Below are 14,229 nucleotides of genomic sequence, written 5' to 3'. Positions count from 1 at the left end.
TGACACGTCTGTGATGCCATCACCAGTGACACGTCTGTGGTCCCATCACCAGTGACATGTCCCTGATGCCATCACCAGTGACATGTCCGTGATCCCATCACCAGTGACACGTCTGTGATGTCATCACCAGTGACACGTCTGTGATGCCATCACCAGTGACATGTCTGTGATGTCATCACCAGTGACACGTCTGTGATGCTGTCACCAGTGACACATCTGTGATGCCATCACCAGTGACACGTCTGTGATGCCATCACCAGTGACACGTCTGTGATGTCATCACCAGTGACACGTCTGTGATGTCATCACCAGTGACACGTCTGTGATGCCATCACCAGTGACACGTCTGTGATGCCATCACCAGTGACATGTCCGTGATCCCATCACCAGTGACACGTCTGTGATGCCATCACCAGTGACATGTCTGTGATGCCATCACCAGTGACATGTCTGTGATGCTTTCACCAGGTGCTGCCTGGAAAATGCCCTGTGGCTGGGGAGCAGGGGGCAGCTCCCTGTGAGCTTCATACACACAGTGCTTCCATGGGAATATTCCAAGTCCCATGGGAATATTCCAAGTTCCCGTGCAGGCTTTGATGGGTTCCAGCACAGCTCAGGTGGTGACAGAGCCCGTGGCCAGCTCAGGAGGTCTGGGCTCTAAACACAGATCCTGGTGAGCCAGGGGGCTCGGCCACCTGCACCTCCTGTCCCATCCCTGTCCCTGTCCCCATCCCTGTCCCATCCCTGTCCCATCCCTGTCCCTGTCCCCACCCCTGTCCTTGTCCCATCCCTGTCCCTGTCCCTATTCCATCCCTATCCCTATCCCTATCCCTATCCCTATCCCTATCCCTATCCCTATCCCTATCCCATCCCTGCCCCTATCCCATCCCTGCCCCTATCCCATCCCTGCCCCTATCCCATCCCTGTCCCTCCCTCCTGCTGTGCTCCCAGGGATCTCTCCCTGCGCTCAGAGCAGTTCCAGCTGGGAGCACAGCCTGCCCCTGCCCCTGCCCCTGCCCCTGCCCGTGTGCCCGGTGCTCCATCCCCGAGCTGCTGCTGCTCCCCTGCCCGTGGGGCGCGCTGCCTCCTGCTCTCCTCAGCATCAGCCTGTCACCCTGGTTTTTATGAGTTTTTAAAGCCTTTTGATGGTTCATAAGATGGAGTCAGTCTTTTTAGCTTCTGTACAATATTAGGAGCAGTTTTTGCCTTTTCCCACACGTGTAACATAAACAAATCATTTGTTTTTCATTCCCTGTCCTTTGTTCGCACATTTCTATCCTGAAAACAATTGTAACTGACAGCTGGTCTGGCCATTGGGCTGGGAGGTGAAAACTCCAGAAGCCAATCCACAGCCAGACCCACAAATGTATAAAAAGTAAGAAATAAAACAAAGAGGCTCTCTCTGCCTGGATTCAGCTTTTGGGCTGGACGGAGAAACCTCTGCTCTGCGAAACCTCCTGACTGTGTGTGGCTGCTGTGTGTGTCTCGGTGACACCAACCCACAGCCAGACCCACAAATGTATAAAAAGTAAGAAATAACCAGGCAGAGGGGCTCTGGGCTTGGCTCAGCCTTGGGCTCTCTCGGAGGAACAACTCTGCCCTGCAAATCTCTCGTCTCCGTGTGGTTGCTTGGCGTGTCCCGATCACATCAGCCAACGGCAGAGGAGGTGATTTCCTGTAACCAAATTTATTTTTAATCCCCATGTGATGGTTCTGGGCTGACTGCCTTGAAAAGCTTGATTTCTGTTGATTTCATCCACTTTTTTGATGCTGTGACTTTTCGTGTTTTATACACATCCGAATCCATTTTCCTTTGACAAGATTAGCCGAGCGAGGGCTCGGGAGGAACGTTGTTTTGAGGTATTAATGCAAATAAAGCAGCAGAATAGAAGGTTCAGGGTGACTCAGTGCATTTCTTTATCCCTGTGGCTTGAGGTGGTGGTGACAGGGCAGATCCAGGCCGGGAGCCAAGAATCCAGAGCTGACTGTGGGAAGGGGACACTCAGAAGCTGTCCACGGAGCCCAAGAGGTGTTTGGGCAGCGGATGTGGCCAGTACAGCTCCAATAATTCATGGTCTGAATCCAGCACCCCACCGAGAACAGCTCAGGGTAAACATTCTGGGGGTGATGCTTGGAACGGCAGGTGCAGAAACCAAAGAAACACCAAACCAACCAGAGCTGGAGGAGGTCACCAAGCAAACCAGAGCTGGAGGAGGTCACCAAACAAACCAGAGCAGGAGGAGGTCACCAAACCAACCAGAGCTGGAGGAGGTCACCAAACAAACCAGAGCGGGAGGAGGTCACCAAACCAACCAGAGCTGGAGGAGGTCACCAAACCAACCAGAGCGGGAGGAGGTCACCAAACCAACCAGAGCGGGAGGAGGTCACCAAACCCGAGTCGGTGCGAAATCCAGGGGAACAGAGACCAGCTCTTCATCTCTTCCTGATATCCAGCCTCAATCTGCCCTCCTTCAGCCCCAAGCCTGTTCCTGCAGGACTCGGGGTGTCCGGGGGTCCTCTCTGCCCACCCTGGGCCTGCACGCCCGGCACTGACCCCCACATCCCCTCTTCCCGGGACAGGCAGCCGAAGTCCCCCCGCTCACCCCCGCTCCTGACACAGCTGGGCTGGAAGAGACATTTCCACATTCCCAGATTTCTGCCTTGCCACATTCCCACATCCCCGCATTTCCACATCCCTGCATTTCCACATCTCCACATTCCCACATCTCCACTTTCCCCACATTTCTACATCCCTGCACTTCCACATCCCTGCATTTCCACATCCCCAGATTTCCACATCCCCACATTCCCACATCCCCGCATTCCCACATCCCCACATTCCCACATCCCCGCATTCCCACATCCCCACATTCCCACATCCCCACATTCCCACATCCCCACATTCCCACATCCCCACATTCCCACATCCCCACATTTCCACATCCCTGCATTTCCACATCCCCGCGTTTCCACATCCCTGCATTTCCACATCTCCACATTCCCACATCCCCAGATTTCCACATCCCTGCATTTCCAGATCCCCACATTCCCACATCCCCGCATTCCCACATCCCCGCATTTCCACATTCCCTGCATTTCCACATCCCCCCATTTCCACATCCCCACATTCCCACATCCCCACATTTCCACATCCCCACATTCCCACATTCCCTGCATTTCCACATCCCTGCATTTCCACATCCCTGCATTTCCACATCCCCACATTCCCACATCCCCAGATTTCCACATTCCCTGCATTTCCACATCCCTGCATTTCCACGTCCCTGCATTTCCACATCTCCACATTCCCACATCCCTGCATTCCCACATCCCCCCATTTCCACATCCCTGCATTTCCACATCCCCACATTCCCACATCCCCAGATTTCCGCATTCCCTGCATTTCCACATCCTTGCATTTCCATATCTCCACATTCCCACATCCCCACATTTCCACATCCCCACATCTCCCCGGGGAGGCTCAGCCCTGCGTGTTCCCCGGCCTGGCCCCCCCGACACCTCCTTATCCACATTTAATTTGCTGCCTGTGCTTTGTGTTCTGTTCTTGCACCTTCACACCACCAGAAACCTGACACGAGGCAGGTTGTGCAGGTTGAAAAAACATCACAAACTAAACACCATAATCAAATTAATTCGAAACTAATTTCTGACCATGTGCAGGACTCTATACCAAAAAAAAAAAAAAAAAAAAAAAAAAAGGAAATAAAAGGAGCTGTGACAAAAGCTATATTTTGTTCTCTCTTCCCCTGCTCTTTAATTGTCTCTGAATGAAAAGTCTAGTACAATTTTCTAGTCTGCTTGTTCCAGCCAGGGGGAAAGCTGCTCGTTGTAATTAGGCCACTTTCATAACAGATTTCCTGCGGCCCCTCCTCCCGTGGATGTGGCCAAGGCTCCGCACCTGGGAGCTGCTGCTCTCACCGGCACTGCCCATCCCCGCCCGGCCGTCCGTCCCTCTCCTCTCAGAGACATCGGGGCTGGAAAGAGCTCTGAGCATCCAGGCACCCTGCTGAGCCCAGCACAGCCCACCGTGAGGACGTCACCCTCTGCTTCACCCACACCCGTCTGAGCCCCCCTGAGCCCCTGTGAGCCCAGCTCAGGGGCACGGGGAGGACACCCAGCCGGGCTGGGGCAGGGACACGGACCCAGGGATCTCAGTGGAGACCCAGGAGACACTCCATGGACACCAGGGATCTCAGTGGGACACCAGGGATCTCAGTGGAGACCCAGGGGATCTCCACGGACACCAGGGATCTCAGTGGGACACCAGGGATCTCAGTGGAGACCCAGGGGATCTCCATGGACACCAGGGATCTCAGTGGGACACCAGGGATCACAGTGGGACACCAGGGATCTCAGTGGAGACCCAGAAGATCTCCATGGACACCAGGGATCTCAATGGACAGCAAGGATCTCAATGGAGACCCAGGAGATGTTCCATGGACACCAGGGATCTCAGTGGAGATTCAGGAGATGTTCCATGGACACCAGAGATCACAGTGAAGAGACCCAGGAGATGTTCCATGGACACCAGGGATCTCAGTGCAGACTCAGGGCCAGGAAAGCAGCAGCAGGAGCTCGGGAGCCGTTGGCCATCCCAGTCCTGTGCAGACACGAGAGCTGGGGCCCCAGCAGGCTGTTCCAGCTCCGTGTCCCTGCCTGGAGCACAGCCCTGCCCCTGCCTCCTCTCCACCCCCAGCAGGCTCTGCCCGCCGGGGTTTGGGCACGGGGACTCAGTGTGACAGCACCAGAGACAGGGCACAGCTCTGCCACCAGCCCCGTGTGTCACCAGCCGGGGTTTGGGCACAGGACTCAGTGTGATGGCACCAGAGACAGGGCACAGCTCTGCCACCAGCCCCGTGTGTCACCAGAGGCCAGCTGCCACGCCTGGCGCTCCCAGAGCCGCCCTGCCCTCACAGCTGCATCTCAAACCAGCGGCACCGCACGTTACCCGGGCTGGGGCTGGGGCAGCTCCCGCGCCAGCCTGAACCTCCCAGGGCAGCGGCGGCGACGAGGATCAGGAGGAGAACGAGCCTCACCCGCATCAGCCGCGCATCCCCCATGAGCATCAGGAACCAGCTCACTGTCACTGGGATCAGGACACAGCCCTTGGAGTGCCCTATTCCCTTTGGGATCAGGACACAGCCCCTGGAGTGCCCTATTCCCTTTGGGATCAGGAACACAGCCCCTGGAGTGCCCTATTCCCTTTGGGATCAGGACACAGCCCCTGGAGTGCCCTATTCCCTTTGGGATCAGGACACAGCCCCTGGAGTGCCCTATTCCCTTTGGGATCAGGACACAGCCCCTGGAGTGCCCTATTCCCTTTGGGATCAGGACACAGCCCCTGGAGTGCCCTATTCCCTTTGGGATCAGGACACAGCCCCTGGAGTGCCCTATTCCCTTTGGGATCAGGACACAGCCCCTGGAGTGCCCTATTCCCTTTGGGATCAGGACACAGCCCCATTCCCATTGGGATCAGGACACAGCCCCAGCCCTGCCCCTTTCCCGGGGCTGTTTCCAGCTGCACTCCCTGCTCCCACAGCTGCCACAGGTGAGGGTTCCCCTCCCCAGCAGGGCACACAGGGATAACTCTGAGCACCAGGAGCTCTCCAGCCGAGCAGGAGCAGCAGCAGCCTTGTTCAAGCCCCGTTCCAGCCCCATTCCAGCCTCATTCCAGCCCCATTCCAGCCCCATTCCAGCCCTGTTCCAGCCCCATTCCAGCCCCATTCCAGCCTCATTCCAGCCCCATTCCAGCCCCATTCCAGCCCTGTTCCAGCCCCGTTCCAGCCCCATTCCAGCCCCGTTCCAGCCCCATTCCAGCCCCACGGGAGCGGTGCCCCCCGCCTTGGGCTCCTTGGGCTGGGACATCAGCTGCGCTCGGCTCTCACACACCAGGACAAGAACAAAGTCATTAAGGCTCTGTTTTCTCCTCAGCAGAACGGCCCCTTGGAACAAATCCCAGTTTTCACCCCTTACTGACTCCTTGTTTTGTTAGCTCCTCTGCAGAACAGCTGAAACATTCACCATCATTTAAAATGATAAATTATTTTAATTTGCACGGAATTTATTTATTATTGCCTCACAGACGAGAAGCAAGTGCCATAAAGTGCTTGTTTAATAATTGGCAGGGACTGGGAAGGGAAATTCTTATGCAAACAACAACTCCATTTACTGGGGGCGCGCACGGGAGCCCGCACGTCCCACGGTCACACTTCGGGAACGAAACTCCAGGAGCCGAAGGATTTATGACCCCAAATTGCACCAGAACATCGAGAGCGTGGAAGTCAAGGAGTGACCCTTTGGAAATCACAAAGGAAAGAAGGGAACTTTTACATTTATTGCGCCCTGCACGGCCAAACCCAGCAGCAGGCAGGCTCTGGGGGGCTGGAACGCCGGGATGCACAGAGTATCCCAAAATCCCAGCTGCTGCATGAACTCATTGCCCGCCCGCTCTCCTCCTGCTGCAGAGCCCTTCCCAAGCGCTCAGTTCTCAGTGTCAGCGGATGGGTGTGTGACACACGTGTCACGGCGCTCCCAGGACACCGCCACCCTTCAGGAAAAGGCTCCCGGCTACAAGGGATGGCTCTTCTTGGAAAAGAAGGAAAAACTGCCTAACCCCGATCTCCAAAAGTCACTGTCCACTCAGTAATTCAAATATTGATTAGGCGCCCACGTCCTGCAGGGGAGCTGATGGTCTTTGGATGCCACGTTTGCTGGACAGAGGCGCTCCAGCCCCACAGGCTGCTCAGCCATTCCCTCCTGAGAAGCTGGGTGTTCTCAGGACCCTGCCTGGGAATCCACGGGATTCCACAGCTCAGGAATTTGGAGCTATAGCTGGCAGGGAGCTCCCAGAGCAAATCCACGGCAATGGCCGTAACGCTGCAGTTTCGTTTGGAGCCCCTGGAGCGCGAGGAAGGCAAAGCAGGAGAGCCCCAAACCTCCTGACCCACAACCAAACCACGGCCTTTTCCTACACTGCCCGGGCGGTGTGAGAGCCCCAGGCACACCTCGGCCGCGCCCGGGGCAGCTCCAGAGTGGGAAAAGGACAATCCTGCTTTTCCCTCAGCGGCAGAAACTCCTCTCGCTGCCATCCCGGGCTGCGCTCGCCCCTGTCCTCCCCACATCCCGGGAAGGGGGGGCAGCCCCAGCCCCTGCCATGGGGAGGTGGCCTCTGTCCCCCCTGGGTATCCAGGGCTGCTCTGGGACACCGGGAGGGGACAGGGAGGGGACAGGGAGGGGACACGGGAGGGGACACGGGAGGGGACAGCGGGAGGGGACAGCGGCTGCCCCGCGGGCTCTGTGTTTGTCACCTCCCCAAAGCGCTCCTCTCTCGCGAGTGCCGCTTGCGCCGCCAGGAGAGGGCTGGGCGGCGCAGGGTGACCCCTCTCCCGACAGGACCGTGCTGAGGAGTCCAGCTCTGGAGACGCTGCCCGGTTCCTGACTCCCTGCCCGGTTCCTGACTCCCTGCCCGGTTCCTGAATCCCTGCCCGGTTCCTGAATCCCTGCCCCTCTACAGCGCAGCAATCCACTCCTCTAATAAAACCGTGCTTCGGGAACTCGCTCTCTCCTCCCTCGTGCGTTCTCATGAAATCCTAACCGGCTGCCTGGGAAGAACAGAGGAAGGATGCAGGATGGAATTCTACTGCTGGAAATCAGCGGCTTCCCAAAATTATTCTGCCACGCCAAACAACTGCGTTACCGACAGAGTTTCTTTATAACTTCAACAAACAAAGGCACAGCGTTGGGTCTGCAGGGCTCCACCACCCGCTGAAACCCAGCAAAGGGAGCAGGCTCCAGTTCCTGAGGCTGCAGGAGCGACTCATCACACACAGAGCTGCTCGGCTGAGGAGGGACCTCCTCCAAAACCCCCGTGCTGGGGAGCGTCTGCACCAAAACAGGCGCCCAGCCACCCCCTCGGACAAACTTCTGCTGCATCGGCCCCCAGGGAAGGGACACGGGGCACGGGGACTGCTGCTGCCGGGGGGTGCTGGCCTGGGCACCGGGGGACAGTGCCAGCACCCCTGTGCCAACCTGAGCACCAGGAGAGAGCTCCTGTGCCACCGGGGGACAGTGCCAGCACCCCTGTGCCAACCTGAGCACCAGGAGAGAGCTCCTGTGCCACCTGGGGACAGTGCCAGCACCCCTGTGCCAACCTGAGCACCAGGAGACAGCTCCTGTGCCACCGGGGGACAGTGCCAGCACCCCTGTGCCAACCTGAGCACCAGGAGACAGCTCCTGTGCCACCGGGGGACAGTGCCAGCACCCCTGTGCCAACCTGAGCACCAGGAGAGAGCTCCTGTGCCACCTGGGGACAATCCCCGTGCCACCTGGGGACAGTGCCACCACCCCTGCGCCAACCTGAGCACCAGGAGACAGCTCCTGTGCCACCTGGGGACAATCCCCGTGCCACCTGGGGTCAGTGCCAGCACCCCGTGCCACCTGGGCACCACAGGACAATCCCTGTGGCACCTGGGGACAATCCCTGTGACACCAGGGGACAACCCCTGTGCCACCTGGGGACAATCCCAGCACCCTGTGCCACCTGGGCCCCAGCAAAGCACCATCCAGCCCCATCGTGGGCCTGGCTCAGGGTGGGGTGACCCCCACCCTCAGGGCCCATGGGGTGAGGGTGGCCCTGTGAGGAGGAGGAGCACAGGGGGCTGCTCCGGGAGCGCCGGGGCAGGGAGGGAACGATCCTCACTGAGTGCTTGACCAGAATGGGTTGATTACACTGATACGTGAATTAACCACGTACAATGAGGGAGCTGGGCTGCGTGCTCTGTAAGCACACAGAGGCTTCTCCTGGGAAACTCAGCAGCCCAGGAGCCTTCACTCCTCATCCTCAGGCGAGGCGATGAAAGCGCGGTGTGAGAGCTCGCCCTGCCCCTGCACGCACCGGGAGGGGCCCTGCGCCTCCTGCCCCCGCACACCAGCACAGAACGAGGCTCGGCAGCGAAGGTTCGCGCCCGGTTCCAGCAGGCACAGGCAGCCCGTGGGTCCCCGCCGCTGTCACTGCCCGGGGCACGGGCAGAGGTGCCCAGCTGCAGCCAGAGCCCAGCCAGGGCACCCCGGGGATGGCCCCAGCCCAGCCCCCGGCCCGGAGCCCCCTCAGCTCCTCGGGAACGCTGGCTGAAAGCCGCGGCAGGGACTGACTGAACCCGGCTGCTCCCCACGGCGCTGCCCTGGCACACACGGCCTGGGGGATCGCAGCCCCGGCTGGCCCAGGAGGATGAGCACAGGGCAGGGAGGGGAAACAACACGTGCTGGCCACGGGGAGCCCACGGGCACCCTGCCAGGACCGGCCAGGAGCTACAGAGCCACCCTGACAGGAGAGACCAGGAGCTGCAGAGCTACCCTGACAGGAGAGACCAGGAGCTACAGAGCATCCCGACAGGAGAGACCAGGAGCTGCAGAGCTACCCTGACAGGACAGGAGGCACCAGGAGCTGCAGAGCCATCCCACCAGGACAGGCCAGGAGCTGTAGACCCATCCCACCAGGCCAGGCCACTGCCAGGGCTGGATTCAGAGAACAAACTCCTTTTTCAGCACCCAAATGGCTTTGTCCAGCTCCCTGGGGTTTGTATTTAAACAAGGAGCCGATTTCCGATGCCTCCGGTACCTCCAGCAGTTACCCGGGTGTTTGTTAGATGCATTTACACCACGAGCACGCAGCCAGGGACAGCCTCAGAGGAGCAGAGGTGAGAGCAGAGGGAGGCCGGGGATGAGGAGCCCGCGGCTGCCGCTCACTCTCTCCCACTGCGATCCTGCGTTCCCCCTTTCAGCCACCAGAAATAACAATTTAAAATAACAAAACAGAGGAAGGCCCGGTTTGAGGCGATCCTGCCCAGGGCACGGGGAATGAGCGGAGTTGGTGTGGGGCAGGAGGGGTCAGAGGCGGGCGCAGCACGCAGCATCCCGCGGTCACGGCGGGGCTCAGCAGCGCTGCCCACGCCCCCCGGAGCAGCCTCTCCTCGCCGCGCACACGCTGGCCGAGCCAGGCAGAGCCGGGCCGGGTTTCCAGCCCGGGGCTCCCGTTCCGTTTGTGTAACACACCCGGGCGCCCCAGCTCCGGGCTCCACGCAGCCGAGGCCTGGCTGAGCCCCACCGGGAGCGCCCACAGCATCCCGGAGCGAGGCCGTTCCGGACACGTTTAGGTGCTAACGGTGTTTGACAGCGGCTGAGGGTGCCTGTGAACCCACCGATGGTACAAATAAACCGCTTCTGATTCCGATTTCCTTCGGCTCTCCGTTTGTGCCACAGAAAGCACGAGGACCTGAGCACGTCTCAAAATACAGAGGATGATTGAGGTGCACATAAGAACCACTTGTCAGCTGCCCTACATAGACATCTACTGTATTTTCAGGAGCTACTACAACTGGAGCAGCCTAAAAACGCTTCCAAATCCCCACCGAGAACGCCTCATGCAGCATTTTACAGCGGACTGCCGGGTCATTAAAAATGCTCGTGGATAAAACGCATCGTAACCTAAAGACAGCCCAACAAAAAATAATACAGAGACTTGGTGGCTGAGAAGCGCTGCTGATTAAATCAGGGATGTCTCACCAGCTTCAACCAGCCGCAAAAGCCGTATTCCAGAGCAGGGGAAAATGGGGGTTTGAACTACGCTAGGATCAAGGCAAAAGTACGACACACGGATAAAAAGTTAGAGTGGGGGCTGGGGAATAATTAAATCGAGGCAGAGGGTTGCAAAACACAGAGCAGAACGAAAGGTTCGGGGAGGTTGTGGTGTCAGACCGCCGGTAAACAAATTCTGCTCCGGTCAGGAGATCCGGGAGCGCGGGGTCCATTAGGAGAGGCAGGAACGGAGCCACGGGAAGCACAAAATCTCCCCGTGGCACGGAGCCAGCGTTCCAATCGTTGGGAAATACAGAACCGCGTATCAAAATAAATAATGCCGACGGTAACGATCCCGGCAGGGTTTCATCGTCCTCTCCCTGCCACAGCCCCGCGCTGCTCGCTCTGCAGGAGCCCCGGAAGCCAAAATTGCATCATTTCACCCCAACACGCATTTCTAAACTTCCAGCAACAGCCAGGGCTTCCCAAATAGAGTTAAAAAGGGGGCAAACCGCGGAACAGAACCGCGCCGGGAGCCGGCCAGCGGCCCGGAGCCGCGGGGCTGCGGGCGCCGGGCGGCTCTGGGGACATCGGCGGGGCAGCCCCGGGCCAGCGCGGCCGCAGCGTCCCCGCCGGGGCTCCGGGGAGCCTCGGGCAGCTCGGGGATGCGGCAGCAGCGCATCCGTCCCCGCATCCCTCCCTCCCTCCCCTCCCGCGGCCGCCTCCTACCTCAGCACGGCCGTGTCCCCTTTCCTGACCACCAGACTGGCCACGGCGGAGCCCGGGAATTCTCCTCCCGGCGCGGCCGATCTCCCGGGAGGAAGGAACCAGCAAAGGCCGAGGAAGACGATCGCCAGCCACTGGTGGGAGCCCCCGGCGCCCCGCACCAGCGGCACCATCTCCGCTCCGCGCCGGCCCCGGCGGAGATCGAGCGAGCGCTGCGGCTCCCGGGAGCGGCGGCCCCGGCTGGGCGGGCGGGGAGCGGCGGAGCGCGGCTGCTCCCGGGCGGCCCCGCAGCATCCAGCGCGGAGGGCAGCGCGCCCGTCCGCCCGCCCCGCTGCTCTCCGCTCCTCTGCGCTCCGCTGTGCGCGGCTCCGCGGCGGGCGGTCCCCGCTGCCAGCCCGTTGCCACGCAGCCGTCGCCTTGGCAACCGGCCCGGCGGCGGAGGATGCTCGGCCCTCTAGTGCCGGCCCTCCCGCTCCGCCCTCCCCCGGCAGCCCGGCCCGGGGCCGCCCCGAGCCCCCCGAACCCCGAGATCTGCACCTCGAACCCCGAACCCCGAGATCTGCACCTCGAACCCCGAACCCCGAGATCTGCACCTCCTGAACCCCGCACCCTGAGATCCGCACCCCCCGAGATCTGCGCCCTGCACCCCGAGATCTGCATCCTGCACCCCTAGATCTGCATCCCCCGAACCCCGCACCCCAAGATCTGCACCCTGGGATCTGCACCCCGAACCCCGTGATCTGCATCCCCCACACCCCGAGATCTGCACCCCGAGATGTGCACCTCCTGAATGCTGCACCCTGAGATCTGCACCTCGAACCCCTCACCCTGAGATCCGCACCCTCCGAGATCTGCACCCTGCACCCCGAGATGTGCACCTCCTGAATGCTGCACCCTGAGATCTGCACCTCGAACCCCTCAGCCTGAGATCCGCACCCCCCGAGATCTGCACCCCGAGATCTGCACCCCGAGATCTGCACCCTGCACCCCGAGATCTGCATCCCCCGAACCCCGCACCCCGAGATCTGCACCCTGATATCCGCACCCCGAACCCCGTGATCTGCATCCCCCGAGCCCCGCATCCTGAGACCCTCATCCCCCGAGCCCCGCACCCCCCTCCGGCCCTGCCCCGTCCCACCCACCCCGCTCCCCGTCCCTCTCCCCCCACAGACGGTGCAGTGAAAATCGGCCCCTTTGCCAAAAGCCAGCGCCGAGGCGCAGCCCGCGCTGAGGCAGCAGCGCTGGGAGCGGCGGCAGCAGCTCCAGCCCCGCTGGAAGCTCCAGACCTTTCTGCAACAGAGGGTTTCCCACTCGGGTGCTGCCATTTCCTAACGTTCTACCCGAGAAAAAGCGACTCTAGGCTGGAGAGCTTCACCATTGAGCAAATGAACCACTGACAGGTGATTTCCCCAAATTCTAGCAGGAAAGCCACAGATCTTTACCACGGAGAAAGAAAAATCACCAACGGATTATTTCCTAAAATTGCCCCAAGACATTCAGAGATCTTCACCGAGGAGCTAAAACCCACTGATCTCTGATTTCCCAGAATTCTACCAGGGCACCTAGAGACCTTTGCCAAGGACCTCAAATCCACTGAAAGATCCTTCCAGGATATTTAGAAGCCTTCATCAAGGAACAGGATTCTACTGACAGATTATATCCGAAATTTAGACCAGGACAGCCAGAGACCCTCACACCAAGGAGCGATAAACCACCAACACTTTTCCCCCAGATTCTCCCAGGGCACCTGGAGACCTTGCCTGGCAGATTCTCCCGGGGCACCGAGAGCCTTTCACCAAGGAACATAAACCCACTGACAGATTATCCCCCAAAATTCTACTGGGACACCCAGAGACCTTCAAAAAAGCGAGAAAGCCCCTGAGAGCTGAACTCCCTGCACACAGCCAGGAATGAGCTTTTCCCCCGGGGTCACACGCAGAGCCCTGCCGGGCTGCAGCAAACACACAGAGCAGGGAGCGCTGCTTGCTGCCTTTCGTACCCAGACCCCCCTTTCCAGGGGAAACATCCCAGGATGAACATTCCGGGATGGAGCCCGCCCTGGGCGGGCATCGCTCTGTGCGCCCTCCATCCCTGCCCACAGTCTGCACCCCACGGATTGGGAGTGGAGTGTTCCAGGTACAAACCTGTAACAATCAGGAAGCTCCCGCCGCTCGCTGTTCCAGTAAAGCCAGATCCCCGTTCCTGGAAGCTTCTCCCTTCATTACCACTCCCCATCAGGCATTTCCAGCTGCCAGGAGAAACTCGAGCGTGCACAGAAGGGAATTCTTCCCCTTCTCCTGCAGTACACGGTGCTGCAGAGTTTCCCTGGTAAGGAAGGAGAGGGGAAGAGAGGGCTGGGTGCCCCCGGGGTATCTGAGCAGAGCCCAGAGATCCCTTAGCTCCGGACAGTGACACAAACCCCGTGTCACACACAGCCTGCAGTGCCCAGCCCTCGGAACTGGCACCAGCAGCTTCCCACGAGCACAAGTCGAGGATGAAGCACCCAAAATATCGTCAGGAATGCTTCCATGCACGTGGGAACTGGCTGGCCACAGGGCACTGGGAGCTGTCACCCACACCGAGCTGTTCACAGAGGTGGAGCTGTCCCACGACCACACGCTCAGAGTCACAATCTCCTCCCCCAGGGCCCCTCCAGAGCTGGGAACTTCTCGAGGGAACAACCAAACACATCCCACACCCAACAGCTGGAAATGGAAGGGCCCTGAAGGACGCGGCTCCAAGGACCCAGACAAGGGCTGTGATGAGACAAGGGGACCAGCAAACCCCCACAGCTGTCCCTCAAGGCTTTCTGCTCCTCCTCCCACTCTGGGATGGCCCCAAACCAGGTAATTCCATTTACACAACAACTCCTGAACAAAGAGGAGAGTTCAGATCCATCAGAGCGGACTC

The 14,229-nt window shown here is 59.7% G+C and overlaps 1 protein-coding gene across 3 annotated transcripts in view; it reads right to left on the bottom strand.

Moving 5' to 3' along the window:
* The window catches only part of NEGR1 (neuronal growth regulator 1), a 199,534-nt gene extending 188,032 nt beyond the window's left edge, over positions 1 to 11,502 (bottom strand). For all 3 annotated transcript variants that reach the window (XR_009208130.1, XM_040073481.2, XM_040073482.2), the window contains exon 1: positions 11,323 to 11,502. Coding sequence is in view for 2 of the 3 variants with exons in the window: in XM_040073481.2 (XP_039929415.1) it covers positions 11,323 to 11,492 (170 nt within the window). In the remaining variant the exon portion in view is untranslated. The remainder of the gene's footprint in view (positions 1 to 11,322) is intronic.
* Between the last annotated feature and the right edge of the window lie 2,727 nt (positions 11,503 to 14,229).

Source organism: Hirundo rustica, chromosome 9 (assembly GCF_015227805.2).
Source record: "Hirundo rustica isolate bHirRus1 chromosome 9, bHirRus1.pri.v3, whole genome shotgun sequence".
NCBI classification, from domain to species: domain Eukaryota; kingdom Metazoa; phylum Chordata; class Aves; order Passeriformes; family Hirundinidae; genus Hirundo; species Hirundo rustica.
The sequence above is the reverse complement of the archived record's forward strand: the minus strand, read 5'-3'. Positions and strand labels throughout refer to the sequence as shown.